General features: G+C 37.2%; 1 protein-coding gene across 4 annotated transcripts in view; it reads right to left on the minus strand.

The window, feature by feature from the left end:
* LIN28B (lin-28 homolog B) overlaps positions 1-12,735 on the minus strand; it is a 134,441-nt gene that overhangs the window by 114,582 nt on the left and 7,124 nt on the right. For 2 of the 4 annotated variants that reach the window (XM_069598260.1, XM_069598262.1), the window contains exons 1-2: positions 3,286-3,475; positions 2,291-2,478 (exon numbers count right to left, since the gene is read on the minus strand). In XM_069598260.1, coding sequence (XP_069454361.1) covers positions 2,291-2,478; positions 3,286-3,295 — 198 coding nt within the window. In that variant the 5' untranslated portion in view covers positions 3,296-3,475. Of the gene's footprint in view, positions 1-2,290; positions 2,479-3,285; positions 3,476-10,491; positions 10,541-12,735 lie in introns of those variants that run through there. The other 2 variants (XM_069598261.1, XM_069598259.1) reach the window with 1 other exon arrangement.

Below are 12,735 nucleotides of genomic sequence, written 5' to 3' on the forward strand. Positions count from 1 at the left end.
CCATCAAATTGTTACTTGCAGTTGCGCTGCTGAAATCAGTGGAATTCTGCCTTCCTGAAAATTTTATATGTTATCAATATAAGACAGAAACCCCTTCACCTAGACATCAAAGTCAAGAAGAAACAAAAGCAGAAACAATAACAAAGAAACGGATTCAAAATAATTTTCCCTGTAGAAAAATAAATATATTTTAAAACACAAATACTGTAACCATTAAAAAAGGCCCTTAAATATCATTTTTTAATTTTAAATTTGAGATTATTACTGCCCTGATTTTTCTTACATCACAAAAATACTAATACTTGAGTTTTATTGACTTTTACATACTTTTTCCTAAGAATATATCCAGACTGTTCTTAAGAAAAATACACATATATTTGACACATTTTTAAAATCACATATATCATTTTCATACTCTTCTTTAGTAAATACATGATGTGCAACAAAAGATTAAAGTAAATCTAATATGAGTAATCAATGTTGTACTCTAGAAACTGTTCACCATTTATATAAAAAAACTTTTTCAGCAACACAGCATTTCTTAATTTGGTAGATATAGAAATGCTTATCAACATATAACCATGAAATAGCTTAAAACTGGATGACTCATTGTTCTAAACATTAATATCAGTTAATAAAATGTCTAATATTTGAATATATTAAAAGGTAAACATAGAAAACCAAATTATAACAAGGTGTGATAAGACAAAGAAAAAAGGGCTATTTTTTTTTCATTCATCTATAAAACAAATTTATGAGATTGTAAAGAACAATTTAACAACCTAAAGAAGGTTCAAAGAGGGGAAAGCCAGAGCCTGAGAGAAAATGGATTTGTCAATGATTTCAGTCATTCTGTGTAGGGAGGAGAAAAGCAGAAAATGGGGCTTCATTCTGCCATATAAAATAGGAGGCATAAAATCCAGTAGCCTGTCTGTGGACTTCTATTTATGTATTTAAACCCTGTTTCAATTCACAGATTATGCTGATCCTTCCACATGTAAACAGCCAATAATGATAGCCAGGCCTTTAGGAAAGGAAAACACACCACACAGCAAGGTCAGGAAGCTACCAAGCACAGGACAACAGATCAAAACAAAATGGTTTCATATGTTTCTATTGTTTATATACTTAATTTGAAGATGATATTCCTTAGGGAGGAAAGGAGGCTGTAAATTATTACCAGGAACATGCAACATACTATCAATCAAAACATAATTTTTTGGCAAATACGCTAAGTATTTCCTGCATGTATCTATGTTAGTGAACCTGTAAGACTGATATCCATGCATTCAATTCTTTTTAACTCAGATGTCAAGCTAAAATAAACCTCTTTAGTCTTAAATCCCTTTACTTCGAATAATTCTTTACAGATCATTTATATTTCTCCAACTTATTTGGATTAAATAATTAAGCTTGCAAACTTGTAGATACCTTTTTTCACTAAGAAGAGAAGAGTGAAAGGGGAAGATGTATTCATTTTCTTGTTTCCAGATAAAATTGCGAAAATGAGAAGAAAAGACATCATATTTGTTATTTAAGCATCTTTTAAAATTACAACACAATATAAGCAACGGTGGAAATTTGCCTCAAGTAGCCAACTAGTACATTTTAAACACACAAACTAGAGCCGCCACTGGCCACATGCTTTTTTTGAGTTCAGTCTCTTAAAGAGACAGTATCCTTGGATCTATGCCCTACTCGGAGCACGTTTCTAAAATGTTTGATTACCAAAAATCCTCTCCTACATTTCTTCATATCCATACTAGATCAACAATGTCCGACTTTATTTTACTGTGAAATCAAATTATTTTAACTTGAATCTACAAATGACTATAGGCAAATATAAAATAATTGGGGAAACTAGTGATTATTAGAGGCATCTAAAATAAGGGTACCTAGAGATTCTTATAGCAAAAAATTGGCATGTTTTTTTTTTAAACTTAGTATGATCACCGTTTCTTAATTCATTTTCCACACACAAACCACATAATATTGTAACCAGTAACACCGGAAGCTACATTACAATTTCGCTGTGCAAAGAAGAGGGGAAATTACTGAAGTCAACAAGCACACAGAACTGAAATTTCAAAGATTTCATTTTGTTTAGGAAAAGACACGCAGGAAAGAGCCCATGCACATACCCTAAAAACTACAATCACTCGTGATTTTAAAGATTTTGAAGGACACATTACTGTAAGTCAGTTGACAAAACTATCGGTCAGTTCCTCCACACAGAAACAAGTAAAGACGGGAAGCAAAAAACAAACAAAAAAACCACAGTCTGGCTTACTTGGTGTACAAATACATCGACTGGAATATCCAAGGGGCTTCCCTCTCGGCTTATCATGGAGATGAATCCAAATCCCATTCGCACGTTGAACCACTTGCAGTGGCCAGTTCCGTGCAAAACCTGGGATTCGTCCTCTGCCTGCTCTGGCAGCTTCCCGGGCTCTTCTCCACCACCTTTGCCTGCCCCGCCTGAGTAGAACAGGACAAAAAAGTCAGTTAGTCAGTAGTCCCAAACAGTTCATTGAAGGGGGGGGGGGGGTACTGCTTGGGAGTGGGGATCGGGGAGCGGAAATGGTGGGGGGGGGTTACTAAATCGTTGATTCCTTTTTTTCTGCAAAAAATAAAGGGTTAAAGAGGGAAGCGGAGGAGGGAGGAAGCCACAATGTTCTATCGATCACAACTTCCACGTTTCTGTACATACGTGTACTTTTTCACTTAACTCCGTTTTTCAGCCACATATTACAGTACAGCAAGCAATACTTTACTTGCATATTGCTGATTTAACACTCTCATTTACAAAAAGAATTTTTCAGCGAAACTAATTCTTTCCGGCATGCACGAGGAGGAAAGAAATCGTGAAGATTAGAACTAGTTAATGCACATGCGGCAGCACTGAATCCAGGGTTATTTGCAATGTGCATTCCCCTCCCCCCCAATAACTTTCGATTAAAGTTAGGGTGGAATGGGGGAGGGGGCAGGTGTATAAAAGTTTTCTCGGGTTCACTAACTGAAACTGCGCTTAATCACACTCAAACAATTCAAACAATAGCCCCCTGAAAGCTTTTCAAGTTGTGAATCAGTGTGGGCGGTACAAAACATTTTTGGAGATCTATAACAATAGGTTGCAGAAAGCCCCACTGTGCGACGGGGGGTGGGGGTATTGCTCAGTATTGGGGTAAAAAGGGGAAGGGAGGGACGGGCAAAGAAGGGTGGGAGAGGGGGAGGGGGAGAAGGAAGAGAGAAAATCACAGTAAAACAATAGAAAAGAAAATTAACCTTCGGCCATGTTGCCCCACGGGCCCTCTGCTCCAAACTCGTGAGATGAAAACTTTCCCTTTGGAACGGAGTGGTCTTCTGCATCAATCTAACATCTTGATTTTGTGCGATCACAAATTTAGCTCGCATGGTCTAATGTGCTTTCCCTCTTTTGATTTTTTTTCTCTTCTCTCTCCAGTTTCTGGCCCCCTGAGCACACGTGACTTTGTCAATTACATGCTTTCTTGCTACTAATTTCACCTCGGATCCTTAAGGGGCTGGCAAGAGGAAGAGATAACCAATCGCCATTTCATCTATGCTGACATCAAAATAATTTATGAATGAACACGAAAAACTCAAACATGTTATCTTAAAGACAATTTGGGACGCTTCTTTACGATAAATCAGAATGCCGATTTCGTGCTTTTACTTAAACACAATGGAGGGTCCTCTGGAATCGTCGATTTAAAGAAACGGCAGTCATATATGTGCACACGCGTGCCTTACACACAAGCCTGTCTAAATAATCTCATTTAGGGGGGAAAAGCCATTTAAATAAAACAACCGATGTTATGCTCCCCCCTCCCCAAGAGTTCAACTGATCGGTAACAACAAACCTGCTTAGGATGCAAACTTCACATTTAACTCAATTCTTAGAGGAAAATATGCAATTTACAAAGGATCTAATTGAACCTAATTACACATCCATGAAACTTTATATAATGGTAATCTACACCCACAGTAAGAGAAATGCACACAAGTACCTGATTGTGCCCTGAAATATTTCTCAAATTTAAAATAAAATCCTACCGGAAAAATCGCTATCACCTTCATGCAGTCAAATTGTGTTTAGGTTACCGTTTCGGAACATTTTGGAGGGGGTTGGTAAGGAATTGTACTTCACAGGTTTCTCCGCCATCTCTTTCCGGGGGAGGAGATGTGATTAATGACTTCCTAAATAACAGCCCAGTTTTCCAGCCTAACATAGAGTGAACCTCAATCAGTGGCGATTGTTCCCCAAGAGCAAGGCGACGTATGTATGGGCAGGGAGGGGGAGGGGAGCGCCAGGCAGGCGAGGTGAAGAGGAGCCAGAGAAAGAGGTGGGGGAGAAACAGCGGGCGAGGCTGGGGGGAGGGGTGAAAAAGAGGGGCCATTGGGAGGAAAAAGGTAAATTCACATCTTATTGACTGGACCCTGACATTTTAAAAGTGCACTACCAGTGGATACAAGAGTTGAATAAACGAAAATTTAATAACGGATTAGGCTCCTACCGTCCCTTCCACGGCCAGCACCCCAGTTTCAAAATGCTTACCCTTTTACCTTTCAGATTGTTACAAACGATTGTTGATTACTAGATGCTGACACCAATATTGCCTCCCTCATCGACTACTAGAGTAAATACTATAGATCAATTGGAAATGCTTGATTCCCTTTAGAATATAAAATAACACCGGTCTTTGAAACACTGAAACGCACCACCACCCTTTCCCCCACCCCACCCCCCATTTTCTTAAACAAGCAGTTTACCGAGAAACTGTACAGATACCACTTCCCTTCGGCAAAGCTACCGAGTTTACCCTCCCCCACCAAACCCGCAATCCACCTCCCCCCCAACACACTCCTAACTCTTAACACTGTTTCACACAAACTAAAACGTAGGGATTCTGAGTCCAAATGCTTTGGAAAACCCACAGAATCCACCTATTTACACCTCCTCCCCATATTAAACAATGAAATGGACAATTAATTAGTTCAGATCTGAAATAAATGGATGTATACAAATAAATGTTATTTTCAGCTGTTTGTGGTAAAAGGCTTCATTGGAGACTGATGAATTTGAAAAGATTTTTCGTCCGTTTCTTTCTTTTGTTGTTTCTCAAGAGAGAGAGCAAAGCTATCTCATTTTATTTACTTTGGTGGAGAGGGGGAGATAACCATGTGCCAGCTGGTAGGGAGGAAAGAAAAAGTATAAAAATGCAAATTATTTTGCAAGAGTCCCAAAAGCTTGAAGCTCTCAAAAAAAAATGCTAACATTTATTTGGCATTACTTTATTAGAAATCAACTGATTACACTGACCTATAATGAAATAACTTTAACAATGTTACTCCAGGTTAAATGTTTTGAATAATAGGAAATATAAAAATTAATTTAAATCAATAGTGGGGGTTTTAATATTTTAAATGAATCACTTTTAAAAATCAACATCTGATAACAGAAATAACATGAAAAGTATTAACACAAATTGAGGACATGTCATTATGTAAAATTATCATAAAATTCACAGGCAGTGTAATTTAGTTTTGTCACTGACACACATCTGATAAACAATATTTTATCTGTTTGTTTTTAATCAGAAAATGGCCTAATCAGCATAAACTCAGAAACATGTAGGTGGGTTCTGAATTCTTATTTGTTCGATATGATGAAATTCAAACCTATAAATACATAGATGAAAAGTGGGAAATACCATAAGTGAACCACATTGGATGATACGCATTATGAGATTCAGTTTTGCCGGAATGGGGGCCTCCAGTATTAGTGGAATTAAGGTAGGGTTCACTGGACTGGTCACTGGTGTCAGAGGTTATCGACTCATTCATTTCCTGAGAGGGACATCGGCCTTTCAAGTCGTGTAGAAAGCTTTTTCCAACCGGGAACTTTGAGAAATCCTCTAACATTCATTCACAGAGAATTTAAGGCAAATGCATTTACATACCTGGGGGAGGGAGGGGGAGTGTGGAGAGTAAAAGAAAGGAGAGGAGGGGAGAGGAGAGGGAGGAGAAGCAGGGAAGGGAATGGGTAGGGAGGGAAGAGAAAGGAGACAGTGACATAGAAAATACCAGTTTCCATTTCAGGGATATGGCACTGTCTTTGAACATAGACTCATCTTTTCCTGCTCCCTGCCCTCAATCTTTTGAGCCTAAGATCCTTGTTTAAAACTAACCATAATCTTTTTAAGCTCATAAAGTTCTTCTTTCACCTAAAACGGTCCCTTGAATCTCCTAGAACGCTTTCCAATTTGTCACCTTCCTGAAGTCTTCTGGTTTTAATTTTTGTCTCATTTCCTACTTGTTTTTAGTGCCAGAAAGACCTGTGCTTGACTCAAAACGAATGTTTTATACTTGTGGAAGCCAAATGTTTCAGTAGCTTGATTTATCATACTTCTTCCAAAATGTCTTTAAAATGAGTTCAAGTAGCTACAAAGAATCCTCAATGCACTGGGGGTAAAAAATATATATATACCAAGGAAATAACCTATTAAATGCCCGTTGGTTATCACAATCTAAAATTTCTACAGTTACGAAACGAAATACACAATTTTTTCTTTCTTTTAAAAATTCCAACAGTACAATGCAAGGAGCCTAAAAAGGTTCCAGAGCCCACCGTTGTTGTTTTCAAGTAAAAGCAATGAGTAACTTCTATACAGCTGAAACAATGCTTCGGTTCTTCTTAAAACTAGGAGGAGGGGCTGCGGCACCATGGCGAGCGGCTCCACCCGTGCTCCCCTCCCGGCAAATGAGGCCGGGGTCTGCAGCCCGCTCTGCCCTCGCAGCCGCGGAGCTTCAGGCGCAGCCCCGCGCCCCAAGGTCGCCGAGACCCCCAGGTCAGCGGATCTGCCCCTTCCCTCCACCGCCCGCCCTTGCCACTTCCTCTCCCCTTTCTCTCTTCAGTCACCTTTTCCTTTATTCACCACATCACCGCCTCAGTTCTAGAAGCTGAGCCCTTCCAAAGAAGGCTGAGGATTTTTCACTAGTTAGGGTACTTTCACATTTGTCATTTTGTCCCAACCAAATGAACACCGAACAAAAGGAACCCCTGCCTCCACTGGGATGGAGGCAACGTTTGGCACAATCTGCTACCTTCATTGCATTTCCAGACATATATCATTTATAATCTGATCTCTTCATCTCTGATATGTCAAAGTCTCCGCAATCAAAAAAGTGAAGTCGGGGGGTGGGGAGCGGTTATCAGAAGCGGCCAAGAAAAGGAGCACCCCACCCCCTTTCCCCGACCAGGCCATGCCTAAAATGGAGCTGTCTTCAGACCCCTGGCGCCGCCGTCCTTTCGGAAAGCCACGAAAACGTCGCCGTGCGCCTTTGGAGGGTCAAGAAAAGCCGTCTGTGGGGAAGGCGGTGGGGGGCAAAGGGAGTGGAGGGCGACCAGGGGCGATTTTAGGGAACCCCTTCTCTGGCCGCGGCGTGAGGTTTCCCGCGCAAAAGCTGCGGACCCGCACGTCGGGCAAACTGTTGCCGATCCCTCCCACTGCGTTTCAGTAAACTCCTTTACTGGCAAGTAACTTTCTGGAAATTCTTACAATACGGAGTCAAATGAAAGGAGTGCCTCTGCTGTTGATCTTCCAACAGAGGCACTTTAGAATATGGGGGCTATTTGTTTTTTTTTCCCCAAGAGCACAATTCCGTTCTCGTTTAATTTCCTTATCTGAAAGCAAAATGCTCTGTCTTAACACAATTGTTTCGATTTGGTAATTTTTACACAGCTATAAAAACCTCTTAAAATTTTTCCTTAAATATTTTAACATATTTCCCTAGGTATAATTAAATAAAATTACGGAAATACAGAAAACAATAGCATTTTAAGTTTGCCAGACAAATTGCCTCTATAGTTCAAGCATTGAGACAATGCTTGAAAACAACCATTTGCAAACGTTTTCTTCATTTTGGTTAGTTAAGTATTTAGAACAACAAAATTATTTCAGAAAGGGGATATTACTTTAACACCATCATTTTGTAAAAGTTTATTTTTTAAAACAAATAGCAAAAAAATCAGTTAACATACTTCAATTTAACAAAAAAATTTTATTATTCACTTCTCCCAAGTATTTTCTGAATTGTCCTAAACAAACACTTGGCTATGTAATTTTAATTATGACCACAATATGTTAGAGAAATCATTTAGTAATAAGCATTTAGTTATTTTACCTTGCCCAGAATAGCACAAAATGAAGGTTGTGTTTTATTTGAAAAAAATGAGTCCCATGTTTTTCACCTGTACTACTTGAACAGGTATGCTTCATAATTTAAAGATCTTTTTGCAATAAATATTGAATCTACAGAAATGACACTAAATAATGTAAGCATACAATTTTTTCCCCTCTGAAAGCAATGAATCAAAGTTTATTCTTTAAAACTTAATCTCATCAAAACAAATAAGAGTAGGGGCTGTTTCCTAGGTATTTCCTTTAATATCTTCATTTTCAGTCTATTTAGAGGGAAAAGATAGGAGGAAAATGGAAAGGGAAAAAACACTACAAGAGTAAAAGATGAGGCAAATGAGAAGAAATCTTCAGGCTTTAAAGATGTCTGTGTGAGAGGAAAATCTGTGGAGAAAAAGCATCCAGCTACAAACTGGAGGCCAGAGTTCTGGTCCCATTTAATGACCTTGTAACCTTGGATCATTAAGCTTCTCCAGCCCTCAGTTTCCTTACCTGCAAAGTGAGGACCTTGGAGCAGTTGATATTCAAGTCTTAGGCATAAATGTAATCTCTGACAATAATCTTTCTTTTGAGGAAAGTGCAACCTCTCCCTGGCCAACCCCTTTTTAATCACAAGGTAACAAAGACATGAAACTTTATTGCACTCACTTAACACATTGGTGTTAACATTACTTCCAGCAGAAGAGAAAAGGGCCTCTGGACTGCCTCCAGTATGCCCCCAGAGGAAAACCACAATCCAGAGTAAGGGGAAACTAGTTGGTAAATTAATATATTGTGGCAACTTTTCAGAATCTTCTTTTTCATGGTACTCTAGAGCATCACCTCTATGTCAAAGGATTCACTCTAGAAAAAAAGTAAAGTGCTGTCAAAAGACAATGCCAGTGGTCTACTCACTAAACCTTTTGATCCCTACTGCTTTCCACTCTCTACCTACAATCCTGTATTTGATAAGCTTAATACTAGAATAATATCTTTTTACTTGAACTTATAAATACTCATGAACTCTGTCATCTTATAGCTTTTAAGAGTTTTGATAGCATTCGTCAAGAGAAGAGCCAAGACATTAAATCCACAAGAGCAGAAGCCAGAATAATACATTAACCGCATTCATGAGTGCTGAGGGGCTCAGTGGGTCCAACTCTTTGCAACCCCATGGACTGAAGCCCACCAGGCTCCTCTGTCCATGGAATTTTCCAGGCAAGAAAATTGGGTTGCCATTTCCTCCTCCAGGGGATCTTTCTCACCCAGGGATCGAACCCCCATCTCCTGTGTCTTCTGCATAGCAGGTAGGTTGTTTTACTGCAGAACCAAGGGGGAAGCCTGGCAATACACTGTTACTAATAAAACCATTTGGAAAGAAGAATGCTGTCAGTTTTCAGTTAGTTTCAGTAATACAAGAGAATATTTATACATCAAAAACCTAGGTTTTAAAGTACACCGAAACAAATGAAAGGGTATATATATTTTTAAGTGTAGGTTTAAGATGTTAAAAGTTCACATGACGCATTTTGTATTAATAGCATGTTAGTTGCTCAGACATGTCCACTCTTCACAACTCCATGGACTGTAGCCTGCCAGGCTCCTCTGTACAAGGAATTATCCAGGCAAGAATACTGGAGTGGGTAGCCATTCCCTTCTCCAGGGGAATCTTCCTGACCCAGGGATCAAACCAGGTCTCCTGTATTGCAGGAGGAATCTTGACTATCTGAGCCTCCATAGAAGCCTATTAATATAATGAACAACTAATTTGATACAAACTGGTGAAAAGCAAAATAAATGGGACTTTCCTAGATTAGGAAAATTCTCTAATTTCCTGAAAAAATGTCTAATATATCGCACTATTTATCTTATAGTAAATTATTTAAAAACAGCAGCAAGTCTCTATTGTTAATTTAACAAACACTTGTGAGGCCTCTTTTCAAAATGAACTTACAAAAGGACTTACAAAAATGAGCAAGCCACAACTACTTTTTATTCAGGTCCATAAGCATTTAAATATTATCTATTTTGCCTGAGATAGGGAAAAAGCAATCACGAAATTCAATACTGCTAAAATTAGGAGGAAAAAGAGTTAATTAGAAGATTTCACCCTTGCAATTCTGGTGGGAGTTCTAGTTTATAAATGAAGCGATCCAGAATACAGTAGAATATATGATTCCCATCTTGCCACAGTGGAGAATTTCTGAGAGCTGTCACATTTCCTCATATGCCTCCAGTGATCTTTTTAAATAAATGTCAGTTAAGTAAAAATGTAATTGAAAAAAAGACTAACCTGGGGCTGATGAAACCTGGTTGAATGACCTCATTGTCTTCTGAAGAACCTAAAATCAAAGAGCTCAAGTCAGTACTACATTAATTGCTCATTTAATTGACTCTTCTTCAGCTTAATGGCTCATTAGAAAGCAGTAAAATGCTTAGGTTTTGACTCTGTGAAGCGACCTGTAAACTTTTCTCTGTTTTTTACAATTTAAGACTCACCTAGCAAAATTAGATAACCAATTGGCATAAACTTGCCTTTCACTCCAATTCAAGGACAGTATTTTAAAAAATGTTCTAAAACCTATTAAGATGTAGTCAAAGATTCAGATTTCAGAAACGATGCAGTTAAAAAAAATTTAATATTTAATTTTACACTGCAATTCAAGAATCCCATTCTTTTTTAACCAGTTAACAATGAACCCAACCCACAATATTGTGTTCCTTGATGAACTTATTTGACTATTCTCTTCAGATATCTTTTAGAAGACAAATCATGAGACTCAAATTGTGATACTACACCACTGATCCTGGGTCTATTACATATAAATACTTTTGGAGAAAAAATTAACTTTAATGGTGGTAAATTTAATCACTGAATAAACTTAACTAAAGGAATCTAATGTGCATTAACACAGATTTTAAAGAAAAAAGTTCTTTTTTAAAAGATGAGTAAGTGATGATTTTCAAACATATCCACTGGCAGATGTCACAGCACAGTAAAACTTGCAATAAAGAAGTCACTCAGCAATGAAATACAGCAACTGCAACAAAAACTCCTGATGACCACTGAATTATTATTTTTATCTTCAGGTCAGAGTTATTATGGCTTGCAAAACAGATTGGTTTGAACATGCATCCACTCACCTGCTACTACTAGGATGTCATTCCGCTCTTAACTAAGTTTTATACTCTATATCTACTAAATCAATTCACAAAAAATAAATCATTATGTGTAAATTCTCAAATCACAATCTCATTTTTTTCTCAAAGCAAAATGGAGGGTTTTCCAAATTCAGAGTTCTACTGAATGTTGACCCAAGACTTTTCTTACAAAGGATGACAACCCTACTGAGTAAGATTTGAAAAGAATAGAGGAAGAATGTGAACAAAAGGCACGTGAACCTCTGTACATTAAATCCTTCAGTTATCCTCTGTTTACAACCAAAATACAGAGATAATGACAGATCCTACTGTTAACAAAATTCATTATCAAAACTTACTGAAGTACTTTTCCTTTACATTGAGCCTATATTAATTTTACACATTTGGTTTATGTGAGGGTGTATTTAAATATCATACATAAATTTCAGCAAAACCTAGCTCATATTTTTCTAATAGCCCAAAGCCCAGGCTTAATTTTCTCTGCTTATATTTACAAAAAAGTTCAAAATAACATATTCAAAAGCTGTGAAAAAAACAAAGTGTTTGCAAAAATTATTTTTTCAAATAATTCAGGTGCAAAATTACCATAAATGATAGATCTAATAAACTAAACATCAAATGGTGTAAGAATTAACTAACATTCAATTTTAAGATTTCTAACTAAGCTTTCTGGGTTTAATGAAATCCAGTCAATGTGAATGATAAAGATGTTCAGATTTTTCACTATCCAAAGTTACATGTGATGTTTTCAGTTATTGATAGTTTTAATGTTATCATCCTTTTCAAAGGAAAAGGTGGAATTATTTCACAGATATCAATATATTCCAATGATGTTAAATAATGATTTAAAAATTTTCAAAAACAAAAGAGTTGGAAGAGAAAGTAGAATTGTTTAAAGACGAATATTAAAATCTACCTATATGAACAACTACGATAGGAATGATAGATTAATGTTATATAAAATATTCATAATATTAAATGTTTATATTCTTACTATAGGTGACTATTTTTTGAAAAAAAAATGATAATGAAAATAATTCTTTAATGGAAATGAAATATTCCCAAAACAGCTTTTTGTAATTTTATACATAAGCATTTTTATTTATTATAATGTATTTATCTGCCCCTTCACTAGAATAATCCGTAATTAACATTTACATCTCCACTTGGCCCTGTTTTTCTCACTGTTCCATACTGAGTACAATGTCTCTACCATCCAGCACTGTACTATAGTTAACTGTAAGTGCTCAAGAAGATGCTGTTCACTCTCCCAACTTAACTCTACGCTCTATGGTAGGAAGGAGAGTGCATATTTAGCTCATCATTGTAATCCTAATATTCTTTAGTGTTTAATACATTTTTTTTTAATGAATCA

The sequence above is a fragment of the Ovis canadensis genome, chromosome 8, assembly GCF_042477335.2.
Source record: "Ovis canadensis isolate MfBH-ARS-UI-01 breed Bighorn chromosome 8, ARS-UI_OviCan_v2, whole genome shotgun sequence".
NCBI lineage: Eukaryota > Metazoa > Chordata > Mammalia > Artiodactyla > Bovidae > Ovis > Ovis canadensis.